The sequence below is a fragment of the Vigna unguiculata genome, chromosome 10 (assembly GCF_004118075.2).
Source record: "Vigna unguiculata cultivar IT97K-499-35 chromosome 10, ASM411807v1, whole genome shotgun sequence".
NCBI lineage: Eukaryota > Viridiplantae > Streptophyta > Magnoliopsida > Fabales > Fabaceae > Vigna > Vigna unguiculata.
In genome coordinates this window covers 4,243,851-4,262,987 of record NC_040288.1, presented here as the reverse complement: position 1 = coordinate 4,262,987, position 19,137 = coordinate 4,243,851, and the positions used below count along the sequence as shown (strand labels likewise).

At 34.8% G+C, this 19,137-nt stretch overlaps 2 protein-coding genes across 3 annotated transcripts; both read left to right on the top strand.

The window, feature by feature from the left end:
* The first annotated feature begins 214 nt into the window (after positions 1-214).
* Positions 215-14,735, top strand: LOC114166377 (TMV resistance protein N-like). The gene is made up of 6 exons (XM_028051097.1): positions 215-788; positions 880-1,963; positions 2,060-2,329; positions 2,456-3,181; positions 3,633-4,061; positions 14,539-14,735. Exons 1-5 carry the CDS (start codon positions 304-306, stop codon positions 4,053-4,055), a joined length of 2,988 nt encoding a protein of 995 aa, XP_027906898.1. The 5' UTR covers positions 215-303; the 3' UTR covers positions 4,056-4,061; positions 14,539-14,735.
* Positions 14,443-18,388, top strand: LOC114166376 (TMV resistance protein N-like). 2 transcript variants are annotated; one of them, XM_028051094.1, is made up of 5 exons: positions 14,443-15,051; positions 15,150-16,230; positions 16,313-16,573; positions 16,702-17,430; positions 17,779-18,388. In XM_028051094.1, exons 1-5 carry the CDS (start codon positions 14,546-14,548, stop codon positions 18,274-18,276), a joined length of 3,075 nt encoding a protein of 1,024 aa, XP_027906895.1. In that variant the 5' UTR covers positions 14,443-14,545; the 3' UTR covers positions 18,277-18,388. The 2 variants fall into 2 exon arrangements, with proteins under 2 accessions (XP_027906895.1, XP_027906896.1); XM_028051095.1 differs by having other exon boundaries at positions 14,831-15,051; positions 15,452-16,230.
* The last annotated feature ends 749 nt before the right edge of the window (positions 18,389-19,137 follow it).

The following is a 19,137-nucleotide window of genomic DNA, read 5'->3' as shown; positions in this document are numbered from 1 at the left end:
AATAATATATTGATTTTAAAACAAAAAGTAAAGTTAATATGTAATTTTGAAAAAATCGGAACATAACTAGAAAAGTTTCATAGTTAATCAGTGTAATGATTCTTTTGGGTGGACAAAGTGGGTGTAGGTCTAATTTCTTAAATGGCCAAAGTAGAAAGGGTTCTGTAATGGTCTTAACGCGCTTCCACGGCTATAAAGAAATATTAATCTTTGAATGGTTTTGTGTCTGTAAAGAGATCATCTCTCACTGTGTTGCATTATTGCTTTCTCTTCAAACACTTCATAACGTCACAAGTTTCTTCCATGGAATTCGCCTCTTCAACTTCCAAACTCCCACATATGTATGATGTGCTGATTAACTTCAATGGAGAAGACATCCACAGGAAATTTGTTTCTCATCTCGATTCTGTCCTCTCTGCTGCTGGACTCACCACTTTCCTTCACCACCAGAATGCAGTCAACGACATGGATATCCAACAACCTATTCTCAATCTCTGTCGTGTAGCAATTGTTGTTTTCACCAAAACCTATTCTCAATCTGCTTGGTGTCTTCATCAGCTTCAACAAATCATTGAGTGGCACAAAACTTATTACCGACATGTTCTGCCCGTATATTACGAAATTCAGCCATCTGATGTGCGTCTTCAGACGGAAGATTTTGGAAAAGACCTCAAAGCAACTGCACAACAAACATTTTCAGCACAACAACTGGAGCATGGGAGGTCCATGTGGAGCCACGCACTCAGCAAAACTGCAGAATTTTTTGGATGGGATGAGAGCAATTACAGGTAAATTACTCTCTCAATCATCCATATTTTAAGCTTGTGATTTAGTTTTCGTAATGCATGACTTCTTCTATAATTGCTATTGATCTTGAAGGAGTGATGCTGAACTAGTGGACACAATTGTTAAAAGCATTCTTAATTTACCCGTCTTGTCTGCTACTAAATTTCCAATTGGTTTACAACCCCACGTGGAAGATGTGATTCAAATTATAAAAAATAAATCCAATGGGGTTTGTACTGTAGGGATATGTGGAATTGGAGGATCCGGTAAAACCACACTTGCCAAAGCCATCTATAACCAAATTCATGCTAAATTCTTGGAGAAAAGTTTTATTGAAGATATTTCAGAAGTTAGTCGAACACGAATGCATGCTCATTTACAACAACGACTTCTTTCAGATCTCCTAAAAACAAAGGTGGAGATACGTAGAGTTGAGATGGGAAGAAATATGATTAGGGAAAGACTTTATGGGAAAAAGGTGCTCATTGTACTTGACGATGTGAATGAGTATGGGCCATTGGACCTATGGGAAAGTAGTGCAAGGTTCGGTGAAGGAACTGTAATAATCATTACATCAAGAGATGAAAGCCTACTGAGGACACATCAAGTTGATTCTATTTTCCGGATGAATCTAATGAACCCAAACAAGTCCCTTGAGCTTCTTAGTTGGCACGCATTTAGAGATGCAAAACCAAAAGAGGAATGTCATTTCCTTGCAAAAATGGTAGTTGATTATTGTGGAGGACTACCACTAGCTCTTGAAGTCATTGGATCTTTTTTATATGAAAGGACTAAAGAAGAATGGAATAAAGTATTGTCAAGATTAGAATGTCTTCCCCAACATGAAGTTATAGAGATATTGAAAATAAGTTTCGACGGTTTACCTAATGAAATTGAAAGAAATTTATTCCTTGATATATGTTGTTTCTTTGTTGGTAATGACAGAGTCTATGTTACCAAGATCTTAAATGACTGTGGAGTAGACCCTGATAGAGGAATAAGAGTTCTCATAAAGCGTAACCTCATAAAAGTTAGAAAGAACAACAAATTTGGAATGCATCCTTTGCTACGACAAATGGCAAGACAAATTATTAGCGAAATTTTAAGTAAGGAACCTGGGAAAATCAGTGGGCTGTGGCTTGATGAGGATATGGAACATGCACTGTCATGGTATACTGTAAGAACATTCTTAATCTATGGTTTTGAAACTTCTTTTGGAAGTGTACTTTGCTTTCTCACGGGATACTTTGTAATCTATGGTTTTTTTTCTCAGCTATTTTCATCACAGCAGACAAAAGTCATTGAAAGATTGCCTAGCGGAAGAGATTTCTTCGAACGTTATCCTTATCCTTCCGAGGTAAGAGAGCCATCAAGAACACCGGTGAATCTGGCTGGAGTTTCTTGGTCCCTTTATGAGAAAGTAAGATGGGTCAGTTTGAAAGGGTTTTCTTCAGAATACCTACCAAACGACTTTTATCTGCATGATGCAATAGTGATTGATTTAAAACACAATCTTCTTCGACTGGTCTGGAAAGAACCTCAGGTTTTTATTACGTGTCATTTTCTTTTAAACTCAGCTAAAAATAAAAGTAATATTTGTTACCACTCATAATTATTTTATTCCATCATTTTCTTTTCTAATACTTTGTATAAAACTATCTTCATGAAGGTCTTGGCGCGGCTAAAAGTCCTTAATCTTAGTCATTCCATTTACTTGACAGAAACCCCTGACTTTTCGAGACTACCAGCTCTCCAACAACTCATTCTCAAAAATTGCCAAAGATTGCGTGAAGTACACCGCTCTATTGGATTTCTCTACAATCTTACATTACTAAATTTGAAGGGCTGTACAGGTCTAAGCAATCTCCCCAGAGAGATATATATGTTGAAATCTTTAAAAGCTCTCGTTCTTTCTGGTTGTTCCAAAATTGTCCTACTGGAGAAAGATATAGTGCAAATGGAATCCTTGATAACCCTAATTTCTGAAAATACAGTTGTGAAACAAGTGCCTTTTTCGATTGCAAGTTCAAAAAGCATTGGATATATATCCTTATGTGGATTAGAGGAAGTGTCACATAATCTTTTTCCTTTTATCATTCGGTCTCAGATGTCACCAACAATGAATCCCCTATCTTATATTCATACTTTCAGTGATATGGAGGATAATAGTTGGGATGACATTGTACCATTTTTTAACAGTCTTGCAATTCTTCGAAGTGTTTTGGTGCAATGTGACCCCGAGTTTCAACTATCTAAGCAACTAAAAGCGATACTGGTGGATTATTGTGTAAATATTACAGAATCAAGAATTTCAAAGCATCACTTAAGGTCTTGCTTGGTTGGTGTTGGAAGATACGAAGAATTCTTCAATAGTGTCAACGATGGCATATCTGAGGTTCTTCTCTAGCTTTCCCTTTGTTTATTACTTTGACTGTCATTTTAGCCACTATTTTAGAGAACATACAATAGTGCTAATGAAATATCTAGTAGAAATTACAATATTACTAAACTTTTAGCACCGTTCGCTTCTATAATCCCATGACTTGATCTAAAAGTATCTAATTTTAATAATCAAGTAACCAAGTGATTATGCTTATACCATGAACTAGGAAATTGAATTCCACTTTCTTGCTTTATGACTGCATTATTCCCAATGATAGTAGAAATATAAACCGAAAGAGACGAAAACAGAGATACATTATAAATCCTTAAGGACATGATGTGTTAAAATTACATTAGTATGTAATTTTTCATTTTATAATTTTTAATGATAAAATAATGAGTTTAAAAGATAATTTGAATAGCAAAATTACATAAATAACCAACCTTTTTATCTCACGGTACAGGTATTGGCAAGTAGTGGGTCATGTGATGTTTGTCTACCAGGTGACAATTATCCTTATTGGTCGGCACATAGGGGTGAGGGACATTCTGCGTCTTTCACTGTGCCTCGGGATTGTGTGATGAAGGGCATGATTTTATGTGTTGTTTGTTTATCAACTCCCGAAATCATTGAACCTGAACTTACTACTGTCTTAATTGGTAATTACACGAGGTGCACATTACAGATACACAACCATGGCACAGTAATTTCCTTTAATGATGAAGATTGGCATCACATAATATCAAATTTAGGATCTGGAGACAGAGTGGAGATTTTTGTGTCTTCTGCTTATGGATTGGTGGTTAAGGAGACAGCTGTTTATTTGATGCATGGTGAGCCAAAGAAAAATTCCCTCATAAGATCCATAAAGAAAATTATAATGTGACTTGGGGTAAGTCATTTTTCTTCTTTGTCAACACCAGGATCATTTTAGTTATGGAGTTAATCCTACTATCCTTTTTGCTATTTTTTTTTCATATTTCTCTTTTTTTTCTTTACAGTATAGATTATAGATTATCTTAAGTTTTTAAGACACAAGTGAAATTCTCTTATATATATTGCATGATTAGGATTAATTATTTTAAGTTTAGACTATTTTTATAATTGGCATTATTTTATTTTTTTAATATGTTTATTCTGTTCTTTTATTGTTATTTTACTATTATCTTTTTAAATAATTAAAATTTTATTTAATAATTTTTTAAATAGAAATTTTTAGTTTTTATTTGAGAAATATTTTGTAAAGAAATAAAAATTATAAGGCTTCAAGAAGATTATCAACAGAATTTATGGAACATAGTTTAGGAAAGGTGTGAGTTGATGCAGTATCCATAAATAAGTATAAAATGCTTCCTTGGACTTTTAGACCAACATCCACAGAAATCTAGTAGCAGACAAACAAAAACGGACAAATAATTAAAAGCTCTAAATGTACATAAAGAGGCTAACCAAAACTTATACACTCAAATCGAATCCAGAATTAGGGATGTCTAAAAAAAATAATAATTTGTATATGTAGGTTTCCGCCGATAAAATTTACAGTAGGAAACAGATATTAAAAATAGATACATGTTATATGCGGATACGGGTATTTTTGATACCCGTATGTTAACGGGATGGGTACGGGTATCATAGTCTCCGTACCCGTGGATACCCGTACCTACTAAACTTTAATTTACAAAAATTTTATATATATATATATATATATATATATATATATATATATATATATATATATTAGTAAAAAACATTATGAGTCTTTATTTAGTAATGGTGGTTAGATTTTTATCCCACATTGGAGTAGATTACTTACAGATACTGTGGAGATATTGATGTGCCTCCAAGACTGGTTATGGACCAACATGGAAGGTAATGAAATTAACATTTTTACTTAGATATTTTAATTAAATTATTGTTAGAAATTTTTAATGAATTTCTTATGTTTTCGGACTCTTCTAGATTAAAATTGGATAACATGAAAATTTATACAATTTTGCAAGATGTGAACATTGATGAAGTTAGTAATTTCTTTAATATTTCATTCAAAATTAAACTACAATATAAATTGTTAGTGCTTTTTTATTTGTTTGTTTTTTAGGAATCAATCGGAACTCTAATTATGGTTAAATATTTAATTTTTAAAATATTTTTGTAAATACCTAAAGATACCCGTGGATACCCGCGAATATGAAAAAAAATATACAGGTATCCGCATAACGGATACCTGACGGATATGGGTACAAGTACAGGAAGAATATTTATCTAGAGGATAAGGTAGGGGGAGCTACTACCCATACCCGCCTCATCAGCGGCGGAACATGGTTGGAGCAGGCGGGGGCCACAGACCCCCCAATATTTTCAATTTTTTTAACCTTTTTATTTTTTTAAAATTATATATTTAAAATTTGTTAAATTATTTATGTTTTTAAATTTTTTTAATTATATGTATATTTTTAAATTAGATAATAGTATATTAAAAAATTAATGAAAATAAAATTAGGTATTTTTATAGGGTATAACATTTAATGTTAATAAATAATAAAATATTAAATCAAATATAATAAAGAAAAGAAATTATTAAGATAATTTTTATTTTTTATTTTTATTGTCTTTCACCAGTACAGAAAGGCCTTTTTGCCCCGGTTATTTTTCACATATTGCCTCGGGTCTGGAACCGAGGCATATTGGGGCGAGGCCAAAAGGTACATCTTTTGGCCTCGGTTATACCCGAAGCCATAGACCCAATTTTTTTGCCTCGGTCTTGGTAAGAACCGAGGCATATTCTCATCAGTTCCACTGCTGGTCCATGGTCCATAATCAAATCTGTGACCAATTTCAAAGCAAACGATGGGAATCTAATGGCAGATTGAAACAGAAAATTTAAGAAGGCTTGGAACCATTTCAATTTCATTATGCAGCAAACATACATATAGGAATTCACCTGCAATTCAAATTTGCAATTCAAATTCCAATCAGACAACAAATTAGGAAAAAAAAAATTTCAAATCTGGTGGATTGTTCTCGAGGGTTCAATACCCTAGCATCCCATATGCGTGAACCCTAATTTTCAATTGGTGTTCCTCCTTCCTCGAGTGCCTTCATCTTCATCACTGGAACTGCGCCGTTGTGGTTCGCGTCACTGGAGTTGCATCGATCTCTGTCACAGAGGTTCTCCAGCGATGTGCGGCTCGCAGTAGTTTCGTCGTCGGCGGTTCCTCCAGGTTCACGGCTGCTTCGACGGTGGTTCCTCCAGCAGTGCAGTCGCGCGACCTCTGTTGCGATGACAGCGGCCTCTTTTCCCCTTCTGCGAATGCACCTCTGTTTCTGGTTTTTCTGCAGGTTTGAGGAGGTGTATTCTGCAGCGGCGGTGACTCGCGATTGCTTCCTTGTCGCAGATGGACTCGCCGTGGTGGCTCGCGGCCGATCTGGTCCAGAGTCGTTCTGGTTCTGGTTTCGTCGCAGCGGAGATGGCTCGCTGCGACGGTGCTGCGAAGGTCGCGGAGGAGGAGGGAGAGGTCGAGGGCGAAGGCGATGGCGAGAGAGAGCGTTGTCGAGAGGAGGAGGCGATGGCGATGGCGAGAGGAGGAGGGAGAGGTCGCGAAGGCGAAGGCGTTGTCGGTGACGAAAGAAAGCGAGAGAGAGAGAGAGACCGCGCGAGAGAGAGCGACAGAGAGACGAACCCTATGGAGGCGCTGGCGCGGGGAGGAAGAAGGGTTCAGGAATTTCAAACCCTAAATAAACCATATGGCTTCGGTTGTTAGAGGAACCGAAGCCATTAACCCCCTTTTGGCACCGGATCTCCTTGGACCGAGGCCTATACCCTGATTTCCAACCACTTTTTGGCTTCGGGTACTACTGGACCGTGGCCTATACCCCTTTTTGGCACCGGTTTTGAGCGAACCGGGGCCTATACCCCTCTTTGGCTCCGGGTATTTAGAGAACCGAGGCCTAAAACTTGACTCTAATTTCAAAAATGCCACCGCGCCATTATATGCTTCGGTTCCTGGCCAACCGAGGCATATAAGGCGAGGTAAAATGGGAATTCTGCACTAGTGTTTTTTGTTTTTCACATGTTGTATTTATCTCTTACCCTTACCTGATTTTATTTTGTTACTTTACCACAAAAGGAAAAAAAGTAATTTTCTTTTGTCTCACTTGGTAGTGAATTGATTATCATAATTTTTGTTAGTAATTATATTTGTCAATTATTAATTATATTATGATAAATTATTTTTTAGTCTTAAACTTGTTTTTCAAATAGGTATATTGATGAAAAAAAAAGAATAAATTCATTTTTTAGAATTGATAAAAGAAGAGTGAAGATGAAAACATGACAATATGGTTGCTCATCGCATAACAATGAAATGAAATGTGACTTTTGAATTGATATGTGCACATTAGGAAAATGGAAAATGAATATTTTGCAGATAATATGATTATTTATATTGAAAAAAAATAGGTGAAAAATTTAGTTATGATTAAATTATTTGATACGTTCAAGAATATGAAAAAACGATGGACAATTCGTTAGATAGTGTAATTTGTTTTATAGTTATAGCTATACTAGAATATTATTCATTTCCATTGAATGAGTGACGACGATAATGTTAAATATGTAAATTTTAAGTATATTTTAGCTCTCCAGAAATTTTGGTCAACGCCCCGTTGAAATCCTTACCCATAATATAGTCATTACAATCATGACAATATATTTTCTCTTATAAAACTGACTAAATAAAGCATACTTTTACTTAAATTACAGAGTCTAACTTTTACGTGGACTTGGTATATATATCATGCCTAGTTATATCCAGAAGTTGTTCTTGTTAGGGGTGGGTATGGATTGGACTTTTAGTGATTCATTCCACATCCATTTTAGATCCAAATAATTGGATAAGATTTTTAACCCAAATTCATTTTTTTAGCAAAAGTAGTTTGGATTTTTTTTAAATCCAGATCTAAATATTTGAATCAAGATTTAAATCCAATCCAAATATTTGGATCAAGTTCAAAATCCATAATCCATTTTTTATAAAAGAAATTTAAATTGAATTTCTTAAAACTTGTGTCATTAAGGCCCGGATGACCCAAATGGGACCGACGACCCAGACAGACCCGACGACCCAGACGGGCCCGACGATCCGGACGACCCAGACGGGCTCGACGACCTGAACGAGCTCGACAACCTGGACGGGCCGAACAACCCAGACGAGCCCGAAAACACGGACAAGCTCGACGACGCGAACGGGCTCGACGACCCGAAAGGGCCAGACGACCCAGACGGACCCGTCGAAACAGTCGGGCCCAATCAGGTAGTCGGGCACATTCGAGTTGTCTGGGACATCGGGTACGTCAAGGTCGTCAGGCCCGTCCGAGTCATCGGGCCCATCTGGGTCGTCAGGCACGTCCAGGACGTCAAGCCCGTCTGGGTCGTAGGGCCTGTCCGGGTCGTAGGGCTCGTCCGGGTCGACTCACCCGTTCATGTCATCGTGCCATCCGGGTCGTAAGGCCCGTGTAGGTCGTCAAGGTCGTCCGGGTCGTCGGGCCCGTCAGGGTCGTTCGAGTCGTTAGGTCTGTCTGGAACGTTGGGCCCATCCGGGTCGTCTAGCCCGTTCGTGTCGTCCTGTCCATCTGGGTCGTAAGGCCCGTGTAGGTTGTCAGACCCGTTTGGGTCGTCGGGCCCGTCCGGGTTGCTGGGCCCGTTCAGGTTGTCCCCTCCATTCTGGTTTTCTGACCCGTTCAGGTCGTCAGGCCCGTCCGGGTTTTTGGGCATGCCTGACCCGTTTGGGTCTTTGGGCTGCCTGACCTATTTTCGTCATTGGTCTTGCCTGGTCCATTCGGGTTTTCGGATTTGCATGACCCTGTCGGGTCTTCAGGTCTTCGAGCCCGCCTTACCCATTCGATTCTTCGAGCCCGCCTGACTCGTTCGGGTCATCGGGCTCGCCTGACCCGTTCATGTCTTAGGGCCTGCTTGACCCGTTCGGTTCTTCGAGCCCGCTAGACCCATTCGGGTCATCGAGCCCGCTTGGCCCGTTCGGATCTTCGAACCTGCCTAGCCCGTTCGGGTCTTCGGGCCCACCTGGCTCATCAGGTCATTGGGCCCGATCGACTCGTTCAGTTTGTCATGCCTGCCTAGCTCGTTCATATCTTTAGGCCCGCCCAACCTCTTATGGTTGACTTCTGCCTTTGTGCTCTTCATTTAGGGCTAAGGCCCATGTATTGTTTTCTCCGGGAATTTGTTTAAGTCATTTTCACTCTCTTACTTTACTTTGTACCTGGCATCGTGGTGTATCTCTTTTATTCGTCCTCTAAGCAATTGAGATATCTGTAGGAGTGACGTTATACTCTTTTATCCTCGCTTCTTATATTATATTGTGTGACATATCCTTTATTTAGCTTTATTAAATAAATGGGGTGTTACAAATTACATTCAAATAAATATATATATATATATATATATATATATATATATATATATATATATATATATATATTAAAATAACATCATTAGGTCCTCAAAAGAATAATTATATATTTTTTAAAATTTATAAAAAGTTTCTTGCGAATTTTTTTGCAAAATAATTGGTAGAAAAAATATACTTACAAATTAATTTTCGCAAAAATACTTGTAATAAATTACCTGCGAATTTAAAATACGCAAGAAAATTATTTGCGAAATGTAAATTTGCAAGAAAAAGTACATGCGATTGTTTAGATTGATTTTTTGTAGGAAAAATTGTTGTGAATATTTTTCATAAAAAAATTTGCAAAATATTTCCTACGAATTTTTAAATTCCACGATAATTAATTACCCATGAAGGTATTACCTACCGATCAAAATTTGCAAAAAAAATGGCAGGAAACTCTTTTCCTGCAAATTTTTGTAAACAAATTGCAAGAAAATTTCCATGTAATTTTGAAAATTCTAGTAGTGCACTATTCTCTTCACCAACCACACTAGTACTTAAATAAACAACACAGGGAACCCCAATATTTGAGAAGAGGAAGAAAATCTTATCTCTAAGGTAGTTTCTGCACAAAATTCCATAGGATTAAGTGGTTGCTCTTATCTCACTCTCTAATGGCTTCATTCTTTAATCACTAGAGGCACTCACTCACAACTTCTGTCTGTTTGTCTCTCACTTTATTACCTCTCTTCACATATCTGACGCAAGGTTTGCACATTTTAAATTGCATAATGGGTTAGGAGCCCATAAAGAAAAATATCTATTTTATTTTTCTTAAATCAGCATAGGCCCAATAAATTTTTGACCTACCTGAAAAATCTCCCCCTTCACCAATTATTGGGGCATAGTCAACCAAACTCAGTCAGTGCAAATAGAAAACTTTCTCCTTGTTCATCTCTAATTCATCCCATATCCAGTGATATTGAACTTCAATATGCTTTGACCTTGAATGAAAAGTTAAGTTCTTGCTGAGATGGATTGCACTTTGACTATCATAATATAAAACATATTTTTCTTGTGATAATTGTAACATCCTGGACAAATATTACTAATTTAAATAAAATAAAATAATAAGTAATAACAAATCGGGAATTAATAAAACCTTTTTCCCAAAGCGCAAAATTTTTTTTAAATTTATTAAATGTGCCATAGTTTAGAAATTCAAACTAAAACATTAATAGTTCCAAATTTCCAAATAATAAATGCTATAGTATCTGAAACAACATCTTCTCCTGTGTAATGAGTTACACGTTCATCGCCAACCATACATAGAAAGGGTGAGACCAAATAATAAAAAAAATAATAAGCATCACAATGTAAACCTGCATCCTAACTTATTAAATTAACCCAGCACCCTTTTGGAGAACCTCCATCCTCTGACACTAGAAATCATGACCACCACCATGTACATCCAAATTCTACACACTCTAATAATGGCCTTAGGATAACACTTGCTGCCACGAGCCACCACTCAATGTTCCACCTCTACGAGCCACCATTCATAGATCACACGTGTGGAAATATCATGTTACAAACCACCATCCCTAATGCAAGGTGGAGTTCCCCAATACGAACCATAATTTGTATTGTAAACACAAGATTCCCAATCATAGGCCACAACCCATTAGTGAAAATCAAGTGGAGCTAACTAATACGAGCCACAACTTATATGCTCACACCAGATTTCTAATATCACCAGGCCACTACACGGGATTGCACGTGTTTACCATTCATTTCGAGCCAAAAGTCCTGAATAGGCATCAACAAGTTTCATACTCAAATTCATCACCACAAGTCGTGTAAAACTCTCAATATCATTAACCTGACCTATACAAGATCAGCACACAATCAACCTGGATCTTAGGGATTGTAATTCTTCCACGAACCTCCCCGTCTATAGTCTAACACGCGTGAACACCTGCTATGAACCTCCTCGCTCATAGCAACCTCAAGTGTGAGCACGAAACATACGAACCTCCCTGCTCGTATCCCCACACAGGAGTACATCCAATATGAACTCCCCAACCGTATTAATCACGCGTTTCCAACTCCATTACGAACCTCCCTGCTCGTAATATACGTAAGCATAACCCAGACTTTATAATACCATTAAATGTAGGATCATAATTTCATAACCTATGATGAGACTATCACTCCTTTAATACATTGTACACATTCTTGACCTTAGCCTTAAGGATATCACATGCTTCCACGAACTTTCTTGCTCATGGTCCAACAACCTCTATGAACCTTCCCGCTCATATCCTTATACGAGAGTATCATTAATATGAACCTCCCCATTCATATTAATCATGCCTTCCATCACCAATCACGAACCTACCCGCTCGTGATACTATCAAGCTTATCCTAGTCCAGGTCCGACCTCTCAAAACATCCAAAACACAATAAATAGCACACTGCCTCTATGTTATCGCCAGGTAGTCATTAGGTCCTCAAAAGAATAATTATATATTTTTTAAAATTTATAAAAAGTTTCTTGCGAATTTTTTTGCAAAATAATTGGTAGAAAAATATACTTACAAATTAATTTTCGCAAAAATACTTGTAATAAATTACCTGCGAAATGTAAATTTGCAAGAAAAAGTACATGCGATTGTTTAGATTGATTTTTTGTAGGAAAAATTGTTGTGAATATTTTTCATAAAAAAATTTGCAAAATATTTCCAACCTCTTATGGTCGTCGGGCCTGCCCGATCCGTATAGGTCGTCGAGCAAGGCCTGTCGAAGTCTCAATTTAGCATAGTCCATCTCAACCTTTAGTCTAACCCAACTAAAAATTTAAATTCAAAATTTGGATTGGATTTTTTGGATTATCCATATTTAAAAATCTTGATTTATAAAATGGATATCCAATCCATAAGATATATAAAATGTAAATTGGATTGAAATCCAGATCCATTAAATGAATTTTAAATGGATTAGATTTTTAATAAAATGAATTATAAATGAATTGGATTGGAGCAAAAGTGGATTGGATCAAGAAAATTAAATTCTTTGTCCACCCCTAGTTCTTGTACATGTACAATAATAATGTAAGACGATATATAAGTGTGTTCATTTTTAATAATTTACAATAATAATTCTAAATTACAAGAAAAATAATATAAAAATGTGTAACATATTACATATTGTATTTCAAATAAAAGGAAAAAATGATTACATTTACTTTACTTTGTGTTTTTAATAAATGAATGATACTCACCTTTTGAATTTTAATAAATTGATACTAAGCTTCCTAAATTTTAAAAAGTGAAAATTAATTTCATTATTTTATTTTAAAATTAATGTAGTTATTTTTTTTGGCTTAATTATTATTTTGGTCCCCTAATTTGTTGGTTTGGTTTATTTTGGTACTCTTATTATTTTTTGTTTCAATTTAGTCCTCTAATTCTTTAAAAAAGTTAAATTTGGTCTCTGTTGTCGCCGTTAAGTTGACGTTAACACCGTTTCCGTACATGCCACGTGTCATTTTATGAAATTTTTAATTTTTTTTAATTTTTAATTTTTATTATTTAAAAAAATAATAAACTGCCACGTGTCACTTCATAGTCATGCCACTTGTCAACTTGATAATTTTTTTTATTTTTTTAAAAAAAGTGCCACATGGCAGATCACGATTGTGTCACGTATCAAGTTAACATTGGTTGATTTCAATTTAGTCCCTCTATTTACAATTTTGATTCAATTTAGTCCTCCAATTTTTTAAAATGATTCAATTTTGTTCTCTCTAATTTGAGTAAAAATTAGTAATTAAGCTTAATTATAACTTATATATACATGTTAAAATAATTTTTAATATATTTATAGATCAAATTACTCCACCTAACTATTCAAATTATTATTATTTTTACATGTGTACAAAATTTCAAGTGTAAAAGATTACAAGTGAAAAATGTAAGAAATAAAATAACATGAGTATTTAGGGAGTGATTTGATGTATAAATCATAAAAAATTATTTTAACATGAATATATAAGTTGTAATTAAGCTTAATTATTAATTTGGTCTCAAATTGAAGAGAACAAAATTGAATCATTTTAAAAGATTGGAGGACTAAGTTGAATTTAAATTTGAAATAGAAAAACTATATTAAAAACAATCAATATTAGCTTGACACGTGACACAATCGTAACATGTCACGTGGCAGTATTTTTTTTAAATAAAAAATAAAAAATAAAAAATATCAAATTGACACGTGTCACAATCATAAAGTGACACATGATAGTTTAGTTTTTAAAAAACAAATTAACAAAAAATATTTAAAAAAAAATTAAAAAAAAATAAAAATTCAACAAAATAACACGTGACATGTACAGATATGATGTTAACATCAACTTAATAGCAGAAACCAAATAGATCTTTCTAAAGAATTTGAGGAACAAATTAAACCCTAAAGAGATCAAAATGAACTAAACCAACAAATTAGAAACCAAAACATTAATTAAGCGTATTTATTTCATTATTAAAATGACGTCTTTAGATAATCAATGTGAAAAGAAACTGTGTTTTTTATTCTTTTAAAACATAATGGGACACGTGCCTAACAAAAGATGACAGATGGTGCGATGTTCTTAAAATAAAAAGTAAAGTTAATATGTAATTTCTAAAAAAACATAATATAAGAAAAATATTTCTTAGTTATTACTGTAATACATTTTTTTTATGGTTAAAGTGGATGTCGGTCTAATTTCTTAAATGGCTTGATATCTTAATGCGCTTCCCACAAAAAAAAAAAAAAAGTATTAAGCTTTGCTGTACTTTGAAGGCTTTTATGTCTGTACAGATCATATGTTTGACTTTGTTGTATTATTTGTTTCTCTTGCTTCTATGTCTGAACAAATTTCATATATTTGACTTTGTTGGGTTATTGGTTTCTGTTCAGACACTTAATGAGCTTAAGAATTTCTTCCATGGGATTCGCGTCTTCATCATCCAAACTCCCATTGATGTTCGATGTAATCATCAATTTTCATGGAGAAGAAGTCCGTAAGAAATTTATTTCCCATCTCGAGTCTGTTCTCTCTACAGTTGGAATCACTACTTACCTTCACCACGAAAATGAAGCAAACGCAATGCCCATCCAACAACCTATTCTCGATCTCTGTCGGATAGCAATTGTTGTTTTCACCAAAACCTATTCTCAATCTGCTTGGTGTCTTCATCAGCTTCATCAAATCATCAAATGGCACGAAACTTATTGTCGACATGTTCTGCCTGTATATTACGAGATTCAGCCATCTGATGTGCGTCTTCAGAAGGGAGATTTTGGAGAAGCATTCAAAGCAACTGCACAACAAACATTTTCAGCACAACAACTGGAGCATGGCATGTCAAGGTGGAGCCACGCGCTCGCCAAAGCAGCAAATTTCTATGGCTGGGATGAGAGCAATTACAGGTAAGTTACTACCTCACTCACTCAATATGCATATTTTGAGCTTCTACTTTAACTTTTGCAATACATGACTTCTTCTATAATTGTTATTAAACTTGAAGGAGTGATGCTGAACTAGTGGACAAAATTGTTAAGAGCGTTCTTAATTTACCACTCTTGTCTGCTACTAAATTTCCCGTTGGATTACAATCCCATGTGGAAGATGTGATTCACACTATCAAAAATAATTCCACGGAAGTTTGTATTATAGGAATATATGGAATGGAAGGATCTGGTAAAACCACTGTAGCCAAAGCTATCTACAATCAGATTCATGATACTTTCATGGGGAAAATTTTCATTGAAGATATTGCACATGCTAATCGAACAAAATTCCTTCATTTAATAGAAAAAATTCTTTCAGATGTCCAAACACCAAAGGTAGAGGAACGTAACATTGAGAAGGGAAGAAGTATTCCAGAAAGGCATTTTCAGAAAAGGGTGCTCATTGTACTTGACAATGTGAAGCACCATTCTCTATTAATAGCCCTATCCGAAAGTCGTCTGCGGTTTGATAAAGGATCTGTAATAATAATTACAAGTAAAACTGAACAACTATTGAAGACACATGAAGTTGATGCTGTTTTTGGGATAAATCTAATGAACGCAAAAGAGTCTCTTGAGCTTCTTAGTTGGCACGCATTTAGAGAAGCAAAACCAAAAGAAGAATACCATGACCTTGCAAAAGCAATAGTTACCCACTGTGGAGGACTACCTCTGGCTCTTGAAGTCATTGGAACTTACTTATATGAAAGGACGAAAGAAGAATGGCATAGAGTACTGTTCAAATTAGGGAAAACTCCCCAGCATGACGTTCTACCAGTATTGAAAATATGTTTCGAAGGTTTACCTAATCAAATTGAAAGAAATTTATTCCTTGATATATATTGTTTCTTTGTTGGTAAAGATAGAGCCTATGTTACAAAGATCCTAAATGGTTGTGGAGTAGACGCTGATAGTGGAATAAGAATTCTCATAGAACGTAGTCTCATATTAGTTAAAAAGAACAAGTTTGGATTGCATCCTTTGCTAAGAGAAATGGCAAGAGAAATTATTGGCGAAATTACTTCAGGAGAGGAACCTAGGAAGACCAGTCAAGTATGGTTTGATAAGAATGCACATTGTGTACTGTTAGAGAATATTGTAAGAACATTCTTTTTCTATTGTTTTGAAACTTCTTTTTAAAAGTATTTGCTTTCTCATGTGCAATATATTTGTCTTTTAGCTCTTTTCATCACAGGAGAAAAAAGTCATTCAGATATTCCATTGGGGATCGTTTTCAACCGCAAGACATTTCTTCAAAGCTGATCCTGTAGAGGTAAGAATGATGAAACTAGAGAGACATTCTGAGTACTCTTCTAAGATACTCAGATGGATTTGCTTGCAAGGGTTTTCTTCAGAATACCTTCCTCTTGGATTTCTGCATAATGCAATAGCCATTGATTTAAAACACAGTCTTCTTCGACTCGTCTGGAAAGAACCCCAGGTTTATATTACGTGACATATTATTTTGAAACTCAGCTCAAAATAAATATAGTATTTGTTTCCACTTAGAACTATTTTATTTCATCATTTTCTTTTCTAACATTTTCTCAAAAAATTATCTTCTTGAAGGTTTTGGCGTCACTAAAAGTCCTTAATCTTAGTCGCTCCAAGTACTTGAGAAAAACCCCTGACTTTTCGAGACTACCAAGTCTTGAACACCTGATTCTCAAAGATTGCCCAAGATTGTGCGAAGTGCACCAATCTATTGGAGGTCTCTGCAATCTTACACTTCTAAATTTGAAGGACTGTACAAGGATAAAGAATCTTCCCAGAGAGATATATATGTTGAAATCTTTAAAAACACTCATTCTTTCTGGTTGTTCGAGGATTCACCTATTGGAAAAACATATAGTGCAAATGGAATCCTTGATAACTCTAATTACTGAAAATACAGCCATGAAACAAGTGCCTTTTTCAATTGTAAGCTCAAAAAGTATTGGATATTTATCTTTACAAGGATTTGAGGGATTATCACATAATCTTTTTCCTTTTATCATTCGGTCTTGGATGTTGCCACTAATGAACCCCCAACCTTATCATTGTTCGTTTTGCACTGATATGGAGGTCCATAGTTGCGATGATATTGGGCCATTGCTTAGCATCATTTCCAATATTCGAAGTGTTTTGGTGCAATGTGACACCGAGTTTCAACTATCTAAGCAAGTACAAATTATTTTGGTTGAATATGGTGTAAATAGTACAGAATCAGACACTTCAAAGCAGCACTTCAGGTCTTCTTTGATCGGTGTTGGAAGATGCAAAGAATTCTTCGATGCTTTCAGTGAAAGAGTTTCCAAGGTTCTTCTCTAACTTTCCCTCTGTTCATTACTTTCACCATCCTAATGAGTAGAAACTACAGTTCTAAACTTTTAGCACTCTGCACTTCTACAGGCACACAACTTCTTAAAAGTATCAGATTTTAAAAACCATCTAACCAAGTGATTATACTTATGCCAAGTATTAGCAAATTGATTTCTACTTTCTTGATTTACTAGCTTTATGATTGTTTTATTCCCAATGATAGTAAAAAAATATAAACTAAGAGAGACAAAACAGAACCGCAATCTAATTTATTAACAATATTTCTTTTAATCATGTATTTATTTTTGTTTAACTAAACATGCCCTTATTTATCTCATGATACAGGTATATGCAGGAAGTGAATATTGTGATGTCTCTCTTCTAGGTGACAATGGTCCTAATTGGTTAGCCCATATGGGTGAGGGATATTCTGTTTCATTCACTGTGCCTCGGGATCGTGACATAAAGGGAATGGCTTTGTGTGTAGTTTATTTATCAACCACTGAAATTGTGGCAACTGCATGTCTTAGGAGTATCTTAATTGTTAATTACACAAAGTGCACATTACATATACACAACCATGACTCAGTAATTTCCTTAAATGATAAAGATTGGGAGGGTATAATATCAAATTTAGGATCAGGAGATAGGGTGGAAATTTTTGTGAATTTTGGTCATGGATTGGTAGTCAAGAACACAAGTGTCTATCTTATATATGGTGATTCCAAGAGCTTGGAAATGGGGCCTCACCATGAGCCAAAGGAAAATGCTCTGAATAAATTCATTGAGAAAATTGTAATGTGTGACTTCTGCAAGTTATTGTTCTTCTTTGGGAACAAATGAGGATCCCTTGAGTATAGTACCCTTGTTTATAGTGTATCTATTTGCATCGTTTCCTTGTTTACAATGAGTAGTAGTTCCTAGTTAAGAAATTCAATGTCTATTTTGCTCTGTTTCTCAAGCCTTTCATCGTACCTTATTGGTTATCCTTGTTTATTGTATTTCCTCTCTAGTTGTTATTTGTGTGAATTTTTTCCTTTTTATCATTATGAATACTATATCAAGAAATAAGCATTGATTTTTGTGTCTACTGCGATATCGAATAAGACTTTGCAGAAGGATCACAAGGTTTCTTGATGGGTTTATATATTTTTTCATGTTGAGAATAGTCAGTGTGAGTCAAAGTTTCACATCGGATAAAATAAACAAAGTTAAACACTATATAAGAATAAAGACCTATAACATTATTGTCTTAAAGTTTTTGGGTAAAACTGATGTCAAATGTCTTATATGAATATGAATAAGACTATTGTCATAGAGATAGCTAGCAGGCAGGTAGTTGGGACACACTACACACTACCATGGCTTCGTTCACACACCTCCATGAACTAATTAAATATATAAAATATATAGAAATTAAATAATAATTTAATATGAAGCAATTTATTTAAATATAAAAATAAAACACATCAAAAATTAAAAACTAATTACATCATAATATATATATATATATATATATATATATATATATATATTAAATTTTTAGTCTATTTAATGTTATGTTATATTTTTAATTTTATATTATAATAAATATTTGAATATTTAATTTTTTTAAATAAAAGTTTTGATTTGTTTTTTTTATAATTTTTATATCTAATAAGACTTTAAATTTTTATTTAAAAATATTAAAGTTATAAATTTGTA

Bases quoted from the DNA above. Each gene is read 5' to 3' on its own strand.
- LOC114166377 (XM_028051097.1), top strand. From the start codon at position 304: ATGGAATTCGCCTCTTCAACTTCCAAACTCCCACATATGTATGATGTG. The intron at 789-879 runs GTAAATTACTCT...TTGATCTTGAAG, and splicing joins TGGGATGAGAGCAATTACAG to GAGTGATGCTGAACTAGTGG. The intron at 2,330-2,455 runs GTTTTTATTACG...ATCTTCATGAAG, and splicing joins TGGTCTGGAAAGAACCTCAG to GTCTTGGCGCGGCTAAAAGT.
- LOC114166376 (XM_028051094.1), top strand. From the start codon at position 14,546: ATGAGCTTAAGAATTTCTTCCATGGGATTCGCGTCTTCATCATCCAAA. The intron at 15,052-15,149 runs GTAAGTTACTAC...TTAAACTTGAAG, and splicing joins TGGGATGAGAGCAATTACAG to GAGTGATGCTGAACTAGTGG. The intron at 16,574-16,701 runs GTTTATATTACG...ATCTTCTTGAAG, and splicing joins TCGTCTGGAAAGAACCCCAG to GTTTTGGCGTCACTAAAAGT.